This window comes from Phocoena sinus, chromosome 16 (assembly GCF_008692025.1).
Source record: "Phocoena sinus isolate mPhoSin1 chromosome 16, mPhoSin1.pri, whole genome shotgun sequence".
Lineage (NCBI taxonomy): Eukaryota > Metazoa > Chordata > Mammalia > Artiodactyla > Phocoenidae > Phocoena > Phocoena sinus.
In genome coordinates, this window is record NC_045778.1 from 56,024,890 (window position 1) to 56,042,802 (window position 17,913).

At 38.4% G+C, this 17,913-nt stretch overlaps 1 protein-coding gene across 4 annotated transcripts in view; it reads right to left on the reverse strand.

Annotated features, from left to right (window-relative positions):
- Window positions 1-17,913, reverse strand: part of HPSE2 (heparanase 2 (inactive)) — a 569,943-nt gene that overhangs the window by 513,699 nt on the left and 38,331 nt on the right. For 3 of the 4 annotated variants that reach the window (XM_032608390.1, XM_032608391.1, XM_032608389.1), the window contains exon 3: window positions 3,524-3,685. The exons of the other annotated variant lie outside the window; for it this stretch is intronic. In XM_032608390.1, coding sequence (XP_032464281.1) covers window positions 3,524-3,685 — 162 coding nt within the window. The remainder of the gene's footprint in view (window positions 1-3,523; window positions 3,686-17,913) is intronic. 4 annotated transcript variants of the gene reach the window in all.

Sequence of the window (17,913 nt, forward strand, 5' to 3'; positions counted from 1 at the left end):
TATAGTACAGGCATCCGCCACAAAAGTTCAATTTATACCTCAAAAGAGGGGGGTTCGCCAGGGGAGGGGAGACAAATAACTAAATTCAAACCTATAAACAGTTATTTAATAGATGTCCAAATTAACCCTTAAAAAGTAGTCTTTGAGTGAACTCACAATGTGTACACAGCAGAACATTTTCCACAAACTTACAGAGCATTATCACATTAAGAATCATGAGAGCACAAAGATACAGAAGACATGATCACTGTTCTTTCTTAAAGTCACCTACCAAACTCTCCCTTTCATTTATCACTCCTTGAGTAACATGCACAGTGACATTTAATACTCTCAGATTCAAGAAGCTACAGGACAAGATTACATGCATGTGTTGGTGAGTCAGTGTAAAAAAGTGCAGCATGTTTAACATAGTTCTATCATTGATGTTCTCCTGGAATTCCTCCATCACCTTCACATAACCTTAGAGTTTACTTCAAAAACCCTCCAGATTAGGTGAGGCTAACATTATTTCCAATACCATGTAAATCATTCACATGAAGATATTAAGACATGTTTAATATCATGCAAAAATACAATCCATTTTTAAAAAAATATTATACAATAAGAACCACGTGTTTCCATTAACTGGGTTGTCACTAGAACTGTAGAGTTGTTTTCCTTTTATTAAATGTTCAGAAGATCCTCAAAGCTAGAATATCATTTGCCCTCATCTGAAGGATGGCTGTTTAAGAGAGATCACAAGCTAGAATGCAGAATATGAAGGCATACCTCTCACCTCAATGCTGACAGATCAGCTAAAGATGGAACACCTAAGAATGAGGGCTTGCTTGTGAGGTGAAGGGCAAGAGCCATCATTTTTAATAAGCTTTTAAGCAGCTGCCATTTCCATCACTTTATTAATTTCTTACTATACTGACATTTCAATCACTTTATTTTTTTCCTCTACTGTTAACTTAGGTGTCCAATTTAAAAATAAAGACTATACCACTAACTGACCACTAACAGGAAACAATCATGATACACTGCTACACATATACATGAAATTATGTAAATAATTGGGGAGAGGGGTTGAGGGGAGAGCAGAGACATTAAAAAGTGATCTCTGGGCTTCCCTGGTGGCGCAGTGGTTGAGAGTCCGCCTGCCGATGCAGGGGACACGGGTTCGTGCCCCGGTTGGGGAAGATCCCACATGCTGTGGAGCCTGCGCGTCCAGAGCCTGTGCTCCGCAATGGGAGAGGCCACAACAGTGAGAGGCCCGCGTACCACACACACACAAAAAAAAGTGATCTCTTTCTGAGATTTTGGAGGCCCAGTTTCCTCATCCTGTTCCCACATACTTTCATGGCAGACATTTCAAACATGTCAGGGTTATACAAAATAAGTAAAACATCACCAAGCAGAAATCCTAGGGTAGGTGTTCTGAACATGTTGGTAAAGAAAGTCACTTCATTTGAGAGGTCTCTGCCCCTTCAACCTCACCCTCCTTACCAATATACATTCATCACCGAAAAGGGAAATATTTACAGAAGTTAGTTTAGTTATGTTTAAATATTATGTTTAGCTGTCTGGAGACCATGTTCTCAAAATTTATACAAGAAATCAAGGATTAAACTTCATAACAATTAGAAAACTACACTGTGTAAAATCAAAGACTTAGTTAAAGGATAGTAAAATAGTTTTTTTTTAGCAACCATTGTTGCTAAAATGAAATGACTCCATCTCTTCTCAACACCTGGCACCAAAACCTTTCGAACTTTCACGTAAACAACCCAGGGCACACCAAATGCTCTGTCTGCAGCAAGGTACCACCTCTGCAACAGGCATTTGGGTGAAAAATGTGGAAAATGCCTGAGGGCTCTTTGAAGCAGCTTGGGAGAAGTGAGAGCAGGAAAGAGGCTCTTCTCTAGGGTAAGTTTGTTTAGTAGAAAGTAAGCAAATTGTCAGGGTAAAAGTTGACAATGTTGATTCCAACAGTTTGAACTGAGAATAAACATCCAAAGGGATTATGTTACTGAGAATTAGAAAAGATTCCATTGAACTCAATAGAGCACTTGTGTTTTCAAAGATAATATGCCTTCAAGCCACACTCTGGATGCACAGTTTAGGATTAGAATTACCCTAAGCTCTTTCTATGCCACATTAAAGAACACAGGGTCTGACATCTCTAATGTATGCCTAAAAATATTAGAATAAGGATAGCTTAAAATACTGCATTTCCAATAACTGAATTGGAAAATACTATATACATTTACTATTTGTACATTTGAGTTAGACTGAAGAAATTTGGAGAAAAATATGTTCTTCCCAAACATCTAAACTTAAACACAGTTTCACTAACCAATTTAGGATTTATTAGCCATAAATTACTTTTAAGTTTTCCTTCCTTAATGACCTATCAAAGAACAAAAAATAGGGCCTATACTTATGAAATCTATAATCCTCTTCTCTGCTCTCCAAAGCCACATTTAAATCTGGCTTTCATCTCATGCTGCTGAGTTTTCCACCAGGTACAGATGTAGAGTCAGAAGAGACTTGTGCTTTTTCAAAAGCAAAACAGCCTGGTTGCTGGAAGCAACCTGGTGAAATGCCAGGAAGCCTGTAAAAAATTTTTAAATTTTCCTAACTTGGAGTTTACAAAAATAAGTGTGAGATGTTCATAGTCTGTCAGGCATTCCATCTTTTTATTTTTTTTAAATTCATAAACAAGGGAAAACACACACTTTGATTTATTAAAATTTATTTGAATCAAGATAATGCAGATCTGCCTTGCATTCCCTTAAGAAAATGGAGGTAACTCAGACTGCTCTTCTTAGTTCATCCAAGTCCTACATGATTCTCACATTAGAGTGTGCTATTAGAATTTTTTTCCGAAGCTTGACAAAGGCATGCAACTCACATGCTCTTTACCAGCCAAGTCTGCAGCAGCCCTGCAAAAAGTTTTCTCCTTTGAGCTCTCACATATATTCATTTCCCTCCTAGAACCAAGGATGTAAAGGAGTATGGCTCAGTCTCATAGCCTCTTTGTTCTTAAAAAGTAAATCAAATTCCCTAGATATTTTCAAACTCCACCAAGAATATAGAACATTCTCAGCTCTGCCTGTGGATCATTATCTCTTTTACATTTCATCTTTATATTCACTGGGTTCACAGAAAGGGCATACACAGAAAGAGGAAAATAGCTGCTTCTTAGACACCAAATTTAGTAATTTTCTCAAATCTACTGGCACACATCTAAAAAGTCATATTTTTACAAGGCTTCATTAGGTTTTCATTGGTTCTCTCTTTTGAGAACACACATGCTGAACCGCCCATAACCTCAAGCCAAAATACATCTGCAAAATGTAATAAATATTTTACATGAATATAAGAGTCATCACAATTTTAAAAGGGATAAGTGGGAAAAGACAGACAGATGCAGCTCATCTGAATCCCACTTTAGTGTCTCCCAAGCATCAAGTTGCTAACTGATGGAGACCATCAATCTACAGTGCTCTAAGATTCCAGCCGACGCCAATAGCCTTACCTGTTAATACGAGATTACTGTAAGTATTGGAGAATTGCTCCTTTAGAAGAACCAGATGCATCTGAGCTGCCTTCTCTCGTTGGAGCTCCAGCATAACATCAGGGTGCTGGGCAATCTTGCAGCCTTTCTGTTTATCCAAGGCAACATCACTTCGAACAATGTCTAAGAAAAGAAAGAAAGAATACAGGCAGCAAAAAACAAAACAAAACAAAAGCCATATACACATCAAAGTCCTGTTGTACCCAATATGACAGAATTTATAAATTACCAGCATTTTCATCAAAGTGAAGAGATTCAGAAATAATAAACCTGAAGGGTCTCCTACTTCATGATGCATCCTACAAGTTTCTCTGGTCATCTCCAAATTCTCTGGAGATTTCTGTTTCTTAGCTTTCTCTGACCTCATTTAAGATTCTCACTCCTCCATTCCCCTTCTCAGCTCACATCCAGGACTTATGTGCCTCCTGGTCCCTTTACTTAACATATTTTACCATGGAGAAAAATAATACGACCTTGCCTGAATACTAGTGACTATGAAGGTCATTCCCTCTACTTCAGGCTGTAGGACTGGGTGATAGCACCAGCATGTGTATTCAGGATACTTGGCCTGTTTTCAAATTTACCCCCCACGCAGCCCATTCAGCTCAAATGAAAGCTGCCATTCTGTGGTATAGCTGCTTAGGACTTCTACTGCTATTTTTCATGTACCTCTGAGTATATTCAGACTCATTAATTGTCCTTTAAATATATAAAGTATATAAAAGTATTTTGTGGGTCACTGAAGAAAGCAAGAGTAGGGCTAGAGTCACTTTGGAGAACTGCCTCTTTCCCAATTATTTTCCTATTAGTGATAGGCTGCCTTTCACACTTCAGTATGATTTTCACTCAAAGCATATGTATTCTCCAGAAAACAGCCCTTCTCAAAAACATTCATCTAGAATGCTGCCCAAAAAGCAAGGACCTTTTATGTCCTGAAGTAACTTGTTTATTTTTACAAATTAAAAGATAACCCAGCTGATTATCATAGGGACAAATGATATTATCAGCAGCAATCGGAATGACAACTCTAGAAACTTTCAAGTTTTACGTAACAAACTGAAGGATTTTAGGGAAAAAAAGTGCTAAAAATAAAAAAACTGCTCTGCCACTACTGACACCAACGGCTTTGGAAAAGAAAAACTAATGCCCATGTCAATGGTACCAATAGGAAAGTTTTGGCTCTTTAAGCAATATCAATGACACCTAAGAGAAAATAGGGCATGTCACATGCAGGGCTGATCATCACCCTGTGCAAAAGATTTTCAAACACATCAAAAGAGCCCTAAAAGAGAAGATCAGATATAAAAACAAACCCATGACAACTTCTTCTACCTTCTGAGCATTAGGATGTGTGGTTGACAAAGATTAGCCAGATGTAAGAATGGTCCTCACTCATTCTTAGATAAAAATAGAGGAGCTGGTTGGAAATAATGCAATATTTATGCCTAAACATATTTATACTAATTTCTAGGATGTAGGCAATAAGGTGCACGCATTTAACAATCAAGTAAGTAATAATCTCATAGATTTTCTGAGCCTTGAATAAAAAATTAGAATAAATTTAAGAATACACTCTAGTTTATAAGATCGTCAATAGAAGGTAAGAGGAATAATGAATACAGTATACATCTATTTAAGTTACACTCTGTAAAATTTTTTAAATACAGTGTATCACTGAATTCTTCCAACCATCAATGAAAGCAGACGTTGTTGACTAGCTGACCCAAATCCTAAACACAATCCCTTCTCCTTTGCCTTCCTCTACTACAGAGACTGAAGAGCTAAAATATATAATTCCCCAGCTTTCCTTGAAGCAAAGAGTGGCCATTTAACATGCTTCTGGCCAATGAGCTGCAGGCACACATCACTAGTAGGACCTCCCTGGCCAAATTAAAAGACAGAACTTCACTAAGACCAGCTTTTTTTCCTTCAGCCCTTTAGTCCTTCCTATTCTTTATGCCTAAAACACAAAGTTATAGTAGCCATTTTGTGGCAATGAATCAGGAAGCAAGAGGGCAAAGGTCTTATGCACTAAGGATGGTGAACAGGAAGATGGGAAGAGCTTAAGTCCCCTAACGTCATTATTGAGCTACCATACTTGTGCTAGACTGCCTATCTTTTGTTTCTTGTTATGTAACATGAAAGCACTATTTGTATAAACCATTAACAGTCAGTCATGTATTTTTGAAATCCTAATCTGTTTTGTAATCCTAAATGATAATGAGTAATATTATTATCCCTAATTTATATATGGAAAAACTGAGGTCCACAAAGCATAAGTGACTTGCTCAAGTTCACATATCATGGTCAGTCCCCAAATCCAGAAATTTTCAAAGCCAAATCCACTGATCTTTCCAGAAGTTACTCCTATATAGAAACTCAAAAACTTAATAGTAAAGTATGGTAAACAGTAAAACTGAGGAAATAGAAAGAAAACCTTTTTATACTATACAGTAGCATACCACAGCTGATCTATCCAGAAAAGAAATATGGATGATACTTTCCCAAAAAAACATTACAAAACTCATACCAAAATATACTACAAAGAGGAAAAAGAGGTTTCAATTATCCTGATATCTTCTAATAGAAGTCTAATTCAAAGGGTAGAACATCTACTAAACTCTTTATTTCCTATCTAACAAATGTATTGCGCAGAAGGTAGAAGCAGCATAATTACAACTGATATCCTCAACGTCATTTAAGCCAGAACCTTGAAATAAAGTGAACAAATTACCTAATATTAAGAATAGTAAGAAAAGAAAACAATGGGCATGGCCTAACAAATGTCATAGACTTTAAAAAGTACATTTCAACAATGTTTGGGGAAAACATAGATTTGCAATATAGAATTTTTTATTGAGGTATAGTTGATTTACAATATATATTAATTTCAGGTCTACAAAATGATGATTCAATATTTTTATAGATTATACTCCATTTAAAGTTATTATAAAATATTGGCTATATTCCCTGTGCTCTACAATATATCCTTGTGGCTTATCTATTTTATATATGGTAGTCTGTAACTCTTAATTCCCATCCCTATTTTGCCCCTCCCTGCCTTCCCTCTACCTACTGGTAACCACTAATTTGTTCTCTATATCTGTGTCTTTTTGTTTTGTTATATTCATTCTTTTGTTTATTAGATTATTCTACATATAAGTGATAACATATAGTATTTGTCTTTCTCTGACTTATTTCACTAAGCATAATAATCTCCAGGTCCATCCATGTTGTTGCAAATGGCAATATTTCATCTTTTTATGGCTGAGTAATATTCCACTGTTCTATCAACAGATGAATGGATAAAGATGTGATGTGATACACACACACACACATATATATATAATCTCACATGTGACTGACCCCCTGTCGGTCATATGACTTATAAATATTTTTTTCCCATTCAGTAGATTGTCTTTTCATTTTCGCAATGGTTTCCTCTGCTGTGCAAAAGCTTTCTAAGTCCATTTGTTTAGTTTTGCTTTTGTTTCCCTTTATCTTAGGAGATAGATCCAAAACATATTGCCATGATTAATATCAAAGAGTGTTCTGCCTATGTTTTCTTCTAGGAGTTTTATGGTTTTCAATCTTACATTTAGGTCTTTAATCCATTTTGAATTTATTTTTGTATATGGTGTGAGAAAGTAGTCCAGTTTGATTCTTTTGCATGTAGCTGTCCAGTTTTCCCAGCACCACTTATTGAAGAGAGTGCTTTTCCCCATTGTATAGTCTTGCTTTTTTTGTCATAGATTAATTGACCATAAATGTGTGGGTTTATTTCTGGGCTCTCTATTCTGTTCCATTGATCTATGTGTCTGTTTTTGTGTAGGTACCATTCTGTTTTGATTACTGTAGCTTTGTAGTACAGTCTGAAGTCAGGGCATAATACCTCTGGATCTGTTCATCTTTCTCAACATTGCTTTGGCTGTTCAGGGTCTTTTGTGTTTCCATACAAATTTTAAAATTGTGTTCTAGTTCTGTGAAAAAAATGCCATTGATATTTTGATAGGGATTGCATTGAATATATAGATTGCCTGGGGTAGTATGGTCATTTTAACAATAATGATTCTTCCAATCCATGAACACGTAATATCTTTTCATCTGTTTGTGTTATCTTCAATTTCTTACACCAGTGTCTTATAGTTTTCTGAGTACAGGTCTTAGGTAGGTTTCTTCCTAGGTATTTTATTCTTTTTGATGTGATTGTAAATGGGATTGCTTCCTTAGTTTCTGTTTCTGATAGTTCATTGTTATATAGAAATGCAAAGATATCTGTATATTAATTTTGTATCCTGCAACTTTACCAAATTCATTGATGAGCTCTAGTAGTTTTCTGGTGGTGTCTTTAGGATTTTCTATGTACAGTACCATGTCATCTGCAAACAGTGACAGTTTTACTTCTTTTCCAATTTGGATTCCTTTTATTTCTCTTCCTTCTCTGATTGCTGTGGCTAGGACTTCCAAAACTATGTTGAACAGAAGTGGTGAGAGTATCTAGGCATGCTTCTGGCCCATACAAGTCGATATATAGAATTAACCATCACAGTGACATTCTGGAAAAGGCAAACCTATTGTGCAGTAATCAGATCAGTGATTGCAAGAGAAACGGAGATTATTGAACACAAAAGAATATGAGGGAAGTTTGGGGGAGGTGATGGAATGTGCCATATTTTTATGTGGTGGTACTTACACGACCACATAGGTCTGTCAGAACTCATTGAATTGTACACATAAAATGGGTGAATCTCCTTATATGTAATTATACCTCAATAAACATGAATTTTTTTTAAAAAACTGGTGAGAGTAAACATCCTTGTCTTGTTCCTCATCTTAGAGGAAATGTGTTCAGCTTTTCACCATTGAACATGATGTTAGCTATGAGTTTGTCATAAATGGTCTTTACTGTGTTGAGGTATGCTCCCTCTATGCTCACTTTCTAGAGATTTTTTATCATAAATGGATGTTGAACTTTATCAAAGCATTTTGTGCATCTATTGAGATGACCATATGGCTTTTATCCTTCAATTTGTTAATGTAATGTATCACTTTGATTGATTTGCAAGTACTGAAAAATCCTTGCATCCCTGGGATAAATCCCACTTGATTATGGTGTATGATCCTTTAATATAATGCTGGATTCAGTTAGCTAATATTTTGTTGAGGACTTTTGCATCTATGTTCATACAGTTAACTATTGTAACTTTCTTTTTTTGTGGTTATCTTTGTCCAGTTTTGGTATCAGGGTGATGCTGGCCTCAGAATAAATTTGTAAGTGTTCCTCTCTCTGCAAATTTTTGGAATAGTTTCAGAAGGATGGGTTTTAACTCTTATTTAAATGTTTGGTAGAATTCACCTATGAAACCATCTGGTCTTGAACTTTTTATTACAATTCAATTTCATTACTGGTAATTGGTCTGTTTCGTATTTTCTATTTCTTCCTGATTCAGTTGGGAGACTGTACATTTCTAGAAATTTGTCCATTTCTTCTAGGTTGCCCATTTTATCAGTGTATAATTGTTCATAGCAATCTTTTATGATCCTCTCTATTTCTGGGGTGTCACCTGTAAACTTCTTTTCCATTGCTGGTTTTACTGATTTGGGCCCTCTCTCTTTTTTTCTTGATGAGTCTAGCTGAAAGTTCATCAATTTTGTTTATCTTTTCAAAGAACCAGCTCTTAGTTCCATTGAGCTTCTCTACTTTTTGTTGGTCTCTATTTCATTTATTTCTGCTCTGATCTTTATGATTTCTCTCCTTCAACTAAACTTGGGTTTTGTTTGTTCTTCTTTTTCTTGTTCCTTTAGGTGTAAGGTTAGTTTGTTTCTTTGAGATTTTTCCTCTTTCCTGAGGTAAAGCTTGAATCACTATAAACTTCCCTCTTAGAACTGCTTTTGTTATATCCCATTAATTTTGGAACACTGTTTTCATGTTCACTTGTCTCCAGGTATTTTTTTAATTTCTTCTTTGATTTCTTCAGTGATACATTGCTTGTCTAGTAGCATACTGTTTACCTTCCACGTTTGTGTTTTTCCCTTAACTACTTATAGTGGATATAGAAGATTTTACTATTTTTGTCTTTTAATCTTCCCACTTGCTTTGTATGTCGTTGACTTACTACACTTACGATATATTTGCCTTTACCAGTGAATTTTTTCTTTTCATAATTTTCATGTTTCTAGTTATGACCTTTTCTTTTTCACTTAAATTTAACAGTTTTGTAAAGTTGATTTTGTGGTGCTGAACCCTTTTAGCCTCTGCTTGTCTGTAAAACTTTTGATCTCTCCAAATCTGAATGAAACCCTTGACAGATAAGAGTATTCTTGGTTGCAGATTCTTCCCTTTCATAATTTTAAAGGTATCATGCCATGCCCTTCTGGCCTACAGAGTTTCTGCTGAAAATTCAGCTGACAGCCTTATGAGAGTTCCCTTGTATGTAACTTGTTGCTTTTCCCTTTCTGCTTTTAATAGTCTTTATTTATCTTTAATTTTTGCCATTCTAATTACAATGTGACTTAGTGTTGTCCTTTTGGGTTGATCCTGTTTGGGTCTCTCTGTGCTTCCTGGACCTGGATGTCTGTTTCCATTCCTAGGTTAGGGAAGTTTTCAGCTGTTAAGTCTTCAAATATGTTCTCTGCCCTTTTCTCTCTCTGGGACCCTACAATGTGAATGTTAATACACTTGATGTTGTCTCAGAAGTCTCAGAAGTCTCTTACACTGTCTTCATTTCTTTTTTTTTTTTCTTTTCTGTTCAGCTTCAATAATTTCCACTACCCTGTCTTCCAACTCACTAATCTGTTCCTCTGTATCATTTAAACTACTGTTGATTCCTTCTAGTGTATTTTTTACCTCAGTTATCGTATTCTTCAGCCCTGTTTGGTTCGCCTTTATATTTTCTAACTCTTTGTTTAAAACTTCAAACTTCTCATACTATTGATCCATTCTTCTCCTGAGTTCTTTGACCATCTTTATAATCATTACCTTGAATTCTTTATTGGGTAGATTGCCTATCTCCACTTTACTTATTTCTTCTTCTGGGGTCTTATTTTGTTCTTTCATTTGGAACTTGTTCCTGTTGCCTCATCTTGCCTAATTTGCTGTGTTTTCGGGTTTTTTTTTTTTTGGTTTTTTTTTGTTTTTGTTTTTTTGCGGTATGTGGGCCTTTCACTGTTGTGGCCTCTCCCACAGTGGAGCACAGGCTCCGGATGTGCAGGCTCAATGGCCATGGCTCATGGGCCCAGCCTCTCCGCGGCACGTGGGATCTTCGCGGACCGGGGCACGAACCCATGTCCCCTGCACCAGCAGGCAGACTCTCAACCACTGTGCCACCAGGGAAGCCCTGCTGTTTTTATTTCTATATATCTGGTAGGTTGGTTACATTTCCCAGCCTTGGAGAAGTGGTCTTTTGTAGGAGGCATCCTATGCATCCCAGCAGCATACTCCCCTCTGGTCACCAGAACCGTATGCTCTAGGCATGCCCCCTATGTGGGCCGCATGGGTCCTTCTGTTGTGGACGGCTGACCGCTGTGGGCAGTCTTGTAGGCATGGCTATCCACAGTTCAGTTGGTTGCCAGGCCCTGCCTTATGTGGAGGTCGCTAGCTGCTGGTTGAGGAGCTGGGTCACAAGGTGGCTGTCTGTGGAACCCTGGGGGGTCCTGGGGCTAGTGCTGGTTCACTGGTGGGCACAGCCAGGTTCTGGAGTTGGTGGCTGTGAGACCTGGGTTCCTGGATCTAGTGTGTCCTGCCAGTGGGTGGGGCTGGCTCCTGACACAACTGGCTGCAGGTTCTAGGGTGTCCCAAAGCTGGTGTTGGCCTGCTGATGAGTGGAGCTGGATCATGAAGTGGCTGGCTGAGGAGTCTAAGGTATCTCAGAGCTGCTGTTGGCCTTCTAGTGGGTGGGGCTGGGGTCCAGAGGATCCCAGGGCTGGTATCAGCCTGCTGGTTGAAATGGTCAGGGCCCAGGGGGTCCAGAGGTGACTGCTGGCTTACTGATGGGCAGAGCCGACTCCTAGGATCTCTGGCTGCAGGGCCCTGGCATTGGTGCTGGCCCACTGGCAGGCAGCCAGCTCCTGATGCAGCTGGCTAAGTCCAGGGTGTCCCAAAGCTTGTGGCCTGCTTGTGAGTGGGGCCAGATCCCAGGACAGCTGGCTGAGGGGCCTCAGGTGTCTCAGAGCAGGGGTTGGCTGCCTGGCGGGTAGGCTGGGACCTGGTACAGCAGGCTTCAAGGCTATGGTGGTCCTGGGACTGGTGTCCACCTGCTGATGGGTGGAGTTGGGGCCCAGGGGATCCTGAAGCTGGTGCTCACCCATTGGTGGGTGAAGCTGGGTCCTGGGACTAAAGCCAGCCGACTGGCAGGCAGAGCTGAGTTATGGGGTCGCCAGCTGAAAGGCCCAGGGGTCCTATAGCTGGTGTCAGCCCACTGATGGGTGGGGCCAAGGCCCTGGGGGTTTGGGGGCTAATGTTGGCTCACTGGTAGATGGAGCCATGTCCAAGATATCTGGCAGCAGGGCCCTGGAGGTCCAGGAGTTGGTATTGGCCCATTGGTGGGTTGGGCTGGTTGCAGGGTCCAGGGTGTCCCAAAGCTTATTCCAGCCTGCTGGTGGGTGGGCTGGGTCTTGCCATGCAGACTGCAAGGCTGCAGTGGCCCTGGGGCTGGTGTTGGCCCACTGATGGACAAAGCTTGGTCCCGGGGTCTCTGGCCTTTGCAGGGCCCTGGGTGTCCCAAGGTTAGTGCCTGCAACAGGGGTGTGTCAGGCCCAGTTCTCAGCCCTCTGGTGGACATGGCCTTGTCCCAGGGTGGCTGTGGGCTTAGGGGATCTTAAGGCAGCCTGCCTGCTGGTGGGTGGGGCTGTGTCCCTGCCCAGCTAGTTGCTTGGCCTGAGGCATTCCAGTACTGGTACCAATAGGCTGGGAGTGGGGCCAGGTCCCAGTGCTAATAAGCTAGAGGGAGAATTCCAAATTGGTGTTTGCCAGCACCAGTGTCCACATGGTATAACGAGCTCCCCAAAATGGCTTCTGCCAGTGTCTATGTCCCCAGGGTGAGCTCCAGTTGCCTCCTGCCTCTCCAAGAGGCTCTCCAAGATTAGGAGGTGGGTCTGACCCAGGCTCCTTTCAAATTACTGTTTCTGCCCTAGGTCCTGGAAGGTGTGGGATATTGTGTGTGTCCTTTAAGAGTGGGGTTTCTATCTCCCACAGCCCTCTCAGTCTCCTGAAAGTAAGCCCTGCGAGCCGTCAAAGCCAAACATTCTGGGGGTTCATCTTCCCAGTACAGGACCCTCAGGCAAGGGCTCAGACCCATGGCTCCTTGGGAAGAACCTCTGAAATTTTATTTATCCTCCCCTTTATAGGTCACCCACCCAGGGGTATGGGTCTTGACCATACCACAACTCCACCCCTCCTGCCCATCTTATTGTGGTTCTTTCTTTATAGCTTTAGTTGCAGAAGATCTTTTCAGTTAGATTCTGGTCTTTCTCATCAATAGTTGCTCTGTAAATAGTTGTGATTTTGGTGTGTCCATGAGAGAAGGTGAGCTCAGGGTCTTCCACCATCTTGGTCAAACTCCCTATAGACTCTTTATTTAACCCTAATCTGTTTGAAATTGTATTAAAGACTAGATAAACACAAAGCAAGGACATTTATCAACGATGTACAAGGCCACAGGTCCAGGAAAAGAGTTAATATCATAGATAGTAGACTCAAAATTCAAAATTATCTTGGGACCCTAGAAACTAAGAGTGAAATCTCCAAAATGTAGGGTGAAGACATGAACACAAAGTACTGCATTTATACTGAAAGTTAATTACATAGATGGGAAGACCAAATCAGACAGAAGTTTGAATATTTAAGATCTTATTAAGATCTGTAGGTTTTAGTTGAATATAAGCTTAATATAAGTCAGTGATATGCTACCAAATATGATATTACTGTAATCAGGATTAGTGCAATCAGACTAAATTAATAGAACTAGAATATACAGAATATAGGAGGTAACATGGCCACACTGCATTCTATGCCAGCCAAGGGCAGCATAGTGAAGAGTTGGAGTTAAACAAACCTAGGTTCGAATTCTGGCATAAAGATCACTTGTTAGTTGCAAAAGTGACAGACAAAAGCACCTCCGTATGCCTCAATTTCTTCATCTACTGCTATTGTAGAGATGCAGAAGACTTAGCACTATGCATGCAACATAATAAGAGCTCTATGAAGGGTAGGTGTTATTATTGTTATTAGTATGGTACTTGTGGTATTATTCACTTCCAGCTGTAATAGTCTCAGTAGTATACTAATCATTTGGAGTGCATCCAAAGAAAAGCACCAAGAGAGGAAATAATTTTATTTTTCAAATAGCTGAAAAAAACTGAGAGTGTTAACCTTGGCAAAGAAAAAACTAAAGAAGACCTGCTTTCATACATAAGAGACTTATTCTGTGTAAATCCAGAAAGCCAAACATTATAGGAATAACCAAAAGACATACTATTCAATTACACATAAGAAAACTGTAGCAACAGAAGTTGTCCTATTAGGAAAAGAGCTACTTGAGGATGGAGTTTCCTCATAAAACCTCCATACAGTTTTCCACAGTGGTTGCACCCGTTTACATTCCCACCAAAGTGCAGAGGTTTCCCTTTCTCCACACCCTCACCAACAGTGTTATTTCTTGTTGTTTTTTTTTTATTATAGCCATTCTAACAGATATGAGATGATATCTCATGGTGGTTTTGATTTGCATTTCCCTAATGATTAGTGATGTTAAGCATTTTATCATGTACCTGCTGGCCACCTGTACATCTTCTTTGGAAAAATGTCTCTTCAGATCTTCTGTCCATTTTTTGATCAGATTTTTTGGGGGTTTTCTGTTTGTTTGTTTGTTATAGAGTTATAAGAGTTCTTTATATATTTGGGATATTGACCCCTTATCGGATATATTTGCAAATATTTTGTCCCATTCAGTAAGTTGCCTTTTCATTTTGTTGATGCTTTCCTTTGCTATGCAAGACAAAATTATTTTTAAGACAAGAAATATTACTGGAGACACATAGAGACAGATCATAGTGATAAAAGAGTCAATATATTAGGAAGATATAACAACCATAAATGTATATACAAATAACAAGTGAATTCCAAAATACATGGAGCAAAATCTGACTAAATTGCAAGGGGAATTTAACAATTATAGTTGGAGATTTCACTACTCTGCTCAGTATTTGATGGAACTACACAGAAAAACAGTAAGAGTATCAAAGGTATGAAAAATACTATCTACCAATTTGACCTACTGACATTTATAAAATATACCAAACTCCCTCATATCCCCCCCACTGGCTTGTCCTATAATTTCCCTGATTTAGTCAACCATATATTTTCCTAATATTCTAGTCTCTGATCCCCACTCACTTTGTATTCCTCTCTCTCTCCCTTTCCCTTCAAGTCCTCCCATCATTTTTTTTAAAGCACTTCCTTACTTTCTAACACTGCAAGTGTTCCAGGATCACCTTGTATTTTCCCTGCTCCAGTTCTGGAATCATACACTTCTCCAAGGAGCCTTGGTTCCTTTTGAGAATAGTATTTAAAAATCAAGATCTGAGGCTTCCCTGGTGGCACAATGGTTGAGAGTCCGCCTGTCAATGCAGGGGATGCGGGTTCGTGCCCCGTCCGGGAAGATCCCGTATGCTGTGGAGCGGCTAGGCCCGTGAGCCATGGCTGCTGAGCCTGCGCATCCGGAGCCTGTGCTCCGCAACAGGAGAGGCCACAACAGTGAGAGGCCCGCGTACTGCAAAAAACAAAAACAAAAACAAAACAAAACAAAACAAAAAAAATCAAGATCTGGGCACAACATGTGCTTGTTGCTATCGGGGTATCACTACTTCTAGGTCCTCTCAGTAGACACAGATAGGAGGTGTATATGTACATACTAACTGAAATATGCCCACATGTCTATATTTATTTCTGTATCTATCTATCTGTATAATCATTAAAAGGGGGAAAAAATGGGAATATATTAGTTCACACTGACATCTCCAAATCCAATCCAGTACCAAAGGGTTCATTCTAGAATTCCCATTTGCTTGCCATTTCTTTCTCTAATAGTGAGAAACCTGCTTGTCATCAATTATATTTACTTACTTGTTCAACAGCAGTTAAAAAAAAATGCCGTTTCAGAATTGCTATTCCATACTCCTATGAAAAACAAACTTATCAACTACAGTGCAGTGTTTCTGTTCAGTACTTTTTTCATTAGCCTTCCAGAATCCAGTCAAAGTAAAGCATCTTATTTAAAATCCTTTCTTCTCCGAGCATTTAGTGTGGTTGTGTCATTCACTGTAACAGAATTAAGATTCACTTGTAAATCCACATTCCATCTTTAGTTTCCCACCATCCTGGTTGATTATTTTAAATTTGAGGACAGTAAATTTCACTCTTTGTGGTGTAAAATTTCTATGAGTTTTGACAATTGCATAGAATCAAGTATCCATTAGCACATCACCACACAGAACAGTCTGATTACCCAAGAAGCTCCCTCATGCTACCCCTTCATTATCAATCCCTTTCTCCACTCTCACCCCTAGCAAACTGATCTGTTGTTTTTTGGTTTTGGGTTTGTGTCCGAAAACCAAAATAGCTTCATTTTTTTCAGAATGTCGTATCAATGGAATCATGCAATGTTTAGCCTTTGGGATATGTCTCCATCCACTAAGCAAAATGCATTTAGGATTCATCCATGTTGCTGTGAATCAATAGTCCATTCTTCTTTAATGCTGAACAGTATTCCACTGAATGGATGTACCACTCTTTGTTTACCCATTCATCCACATATGGCTTTTTCTGTGAACATAAGTTTTCACTTGACTTGGGTAAATTTCTAAGAGCAAGGCTAGAAGGTCATATGTTAAGTGTATGTTTACCTTTATAGGAAATTGCCAAACTATTTTCCAAGGTAGGTATACTAATTTGCATTCTCACCAGCAATGTATGAGAGTTCTTATTGTTCCACATCCTCAACAGCACTCGATATTGTCAGCTTTGTTTGTTAGATATTCTAATAGATTTGTAGCGGTATCTCATTGTGGTTTTAATTTCCATTCCCCGATGATAATGATGTTGAACATATTTGCATATACTTACTTTCCATCCAAATATCTTCTCTGGTGAAGTATCTGTTCATATCTTTTGTCCATTTTGTAATTCAGTCTCTAATTTTTTTAATTTTAAGAGTTCTTTATAAGTTCTGGATGTAACTCTTGCATCAAATGTGTGATTTTTAAAAATATTTTCTTCCAGTCTGTGGCTTCACTTTTTCATTCTCTTTACAGGGTATTTCAGATTTCACAGAGCAAGTTTTTGATTTTGATAGTCTAATTTATGAATTTTTTTCTTTTATGGATCATACTTTTGATATTGTTATTTTAAAACTTTTCACTAATTCCAAAGCCACACAGATTTCTCCTACTTTTTCTTCTAGAAATTGTATAAGTTTTGTGTTTTATATTTAAGTATAGGATCAATTTTGAGTTAACTTCTGTATAAAGTACAAGATATATATCAAGGTTCATCTTTCACAGAACTTCCAACTGTTCCAGTGCCATTTATTGAAAAGACTTCCTTTCTCTTGAATTGCCTTTGCATCTTTGTCAAAAATAAGTTGACAACATTTGTGTGCATCTATTTCTAAGCTCTCTATTCTGTTCCACTGATCTATGTGTTTTTCCTTTACCAATACCATACTCCCTTGATTACTATAGCTTTATAATAAATCTTGAAATCAGGTAATGTGAATCTTTCAACTTTGTTCTTCTTTTTCAGAATTTTTTTGCCTATTCTAATTCCTGTGTGTGTCTGTGTGTATTAGAATATATATGTACATATATTATATATATATATGTGTGTGTGTGTCTATATATAGATATATAGATATATAAAGATGGAATGTAGATTTACAAATGAATCTATTACAATGACACAACCACACTAAAGGCTTGGAAAAGAAAGCAGCTAACCTAAGTAGCTTTATTTTGACAAGAGATTATTATATATATGTGTGTGTGTGTGTGTGTGTGTGTGTGTGTGTGTGTGTGTATATACATTCACACATACACCTATAGAAGAGTTTTCTTTGGTTTTCTATATTGAGTTAAATATATTGATCACATATTAGGGAGAACTGATGTCTTAACAACATTGAGTCCTCTAATCCACGAACGTGTTATCACTCTCTCTCTTCATTTATTTGACTTCTTTCACCTCTGTTTTATAGTTTTCAGCATAAATATTCTGCATATATTTTGTCAGATTTATACCTTTTGGTGCTATTATAAATGGTATTTTTGGGAATTTCAGATTCCGATGTTCATTCTAC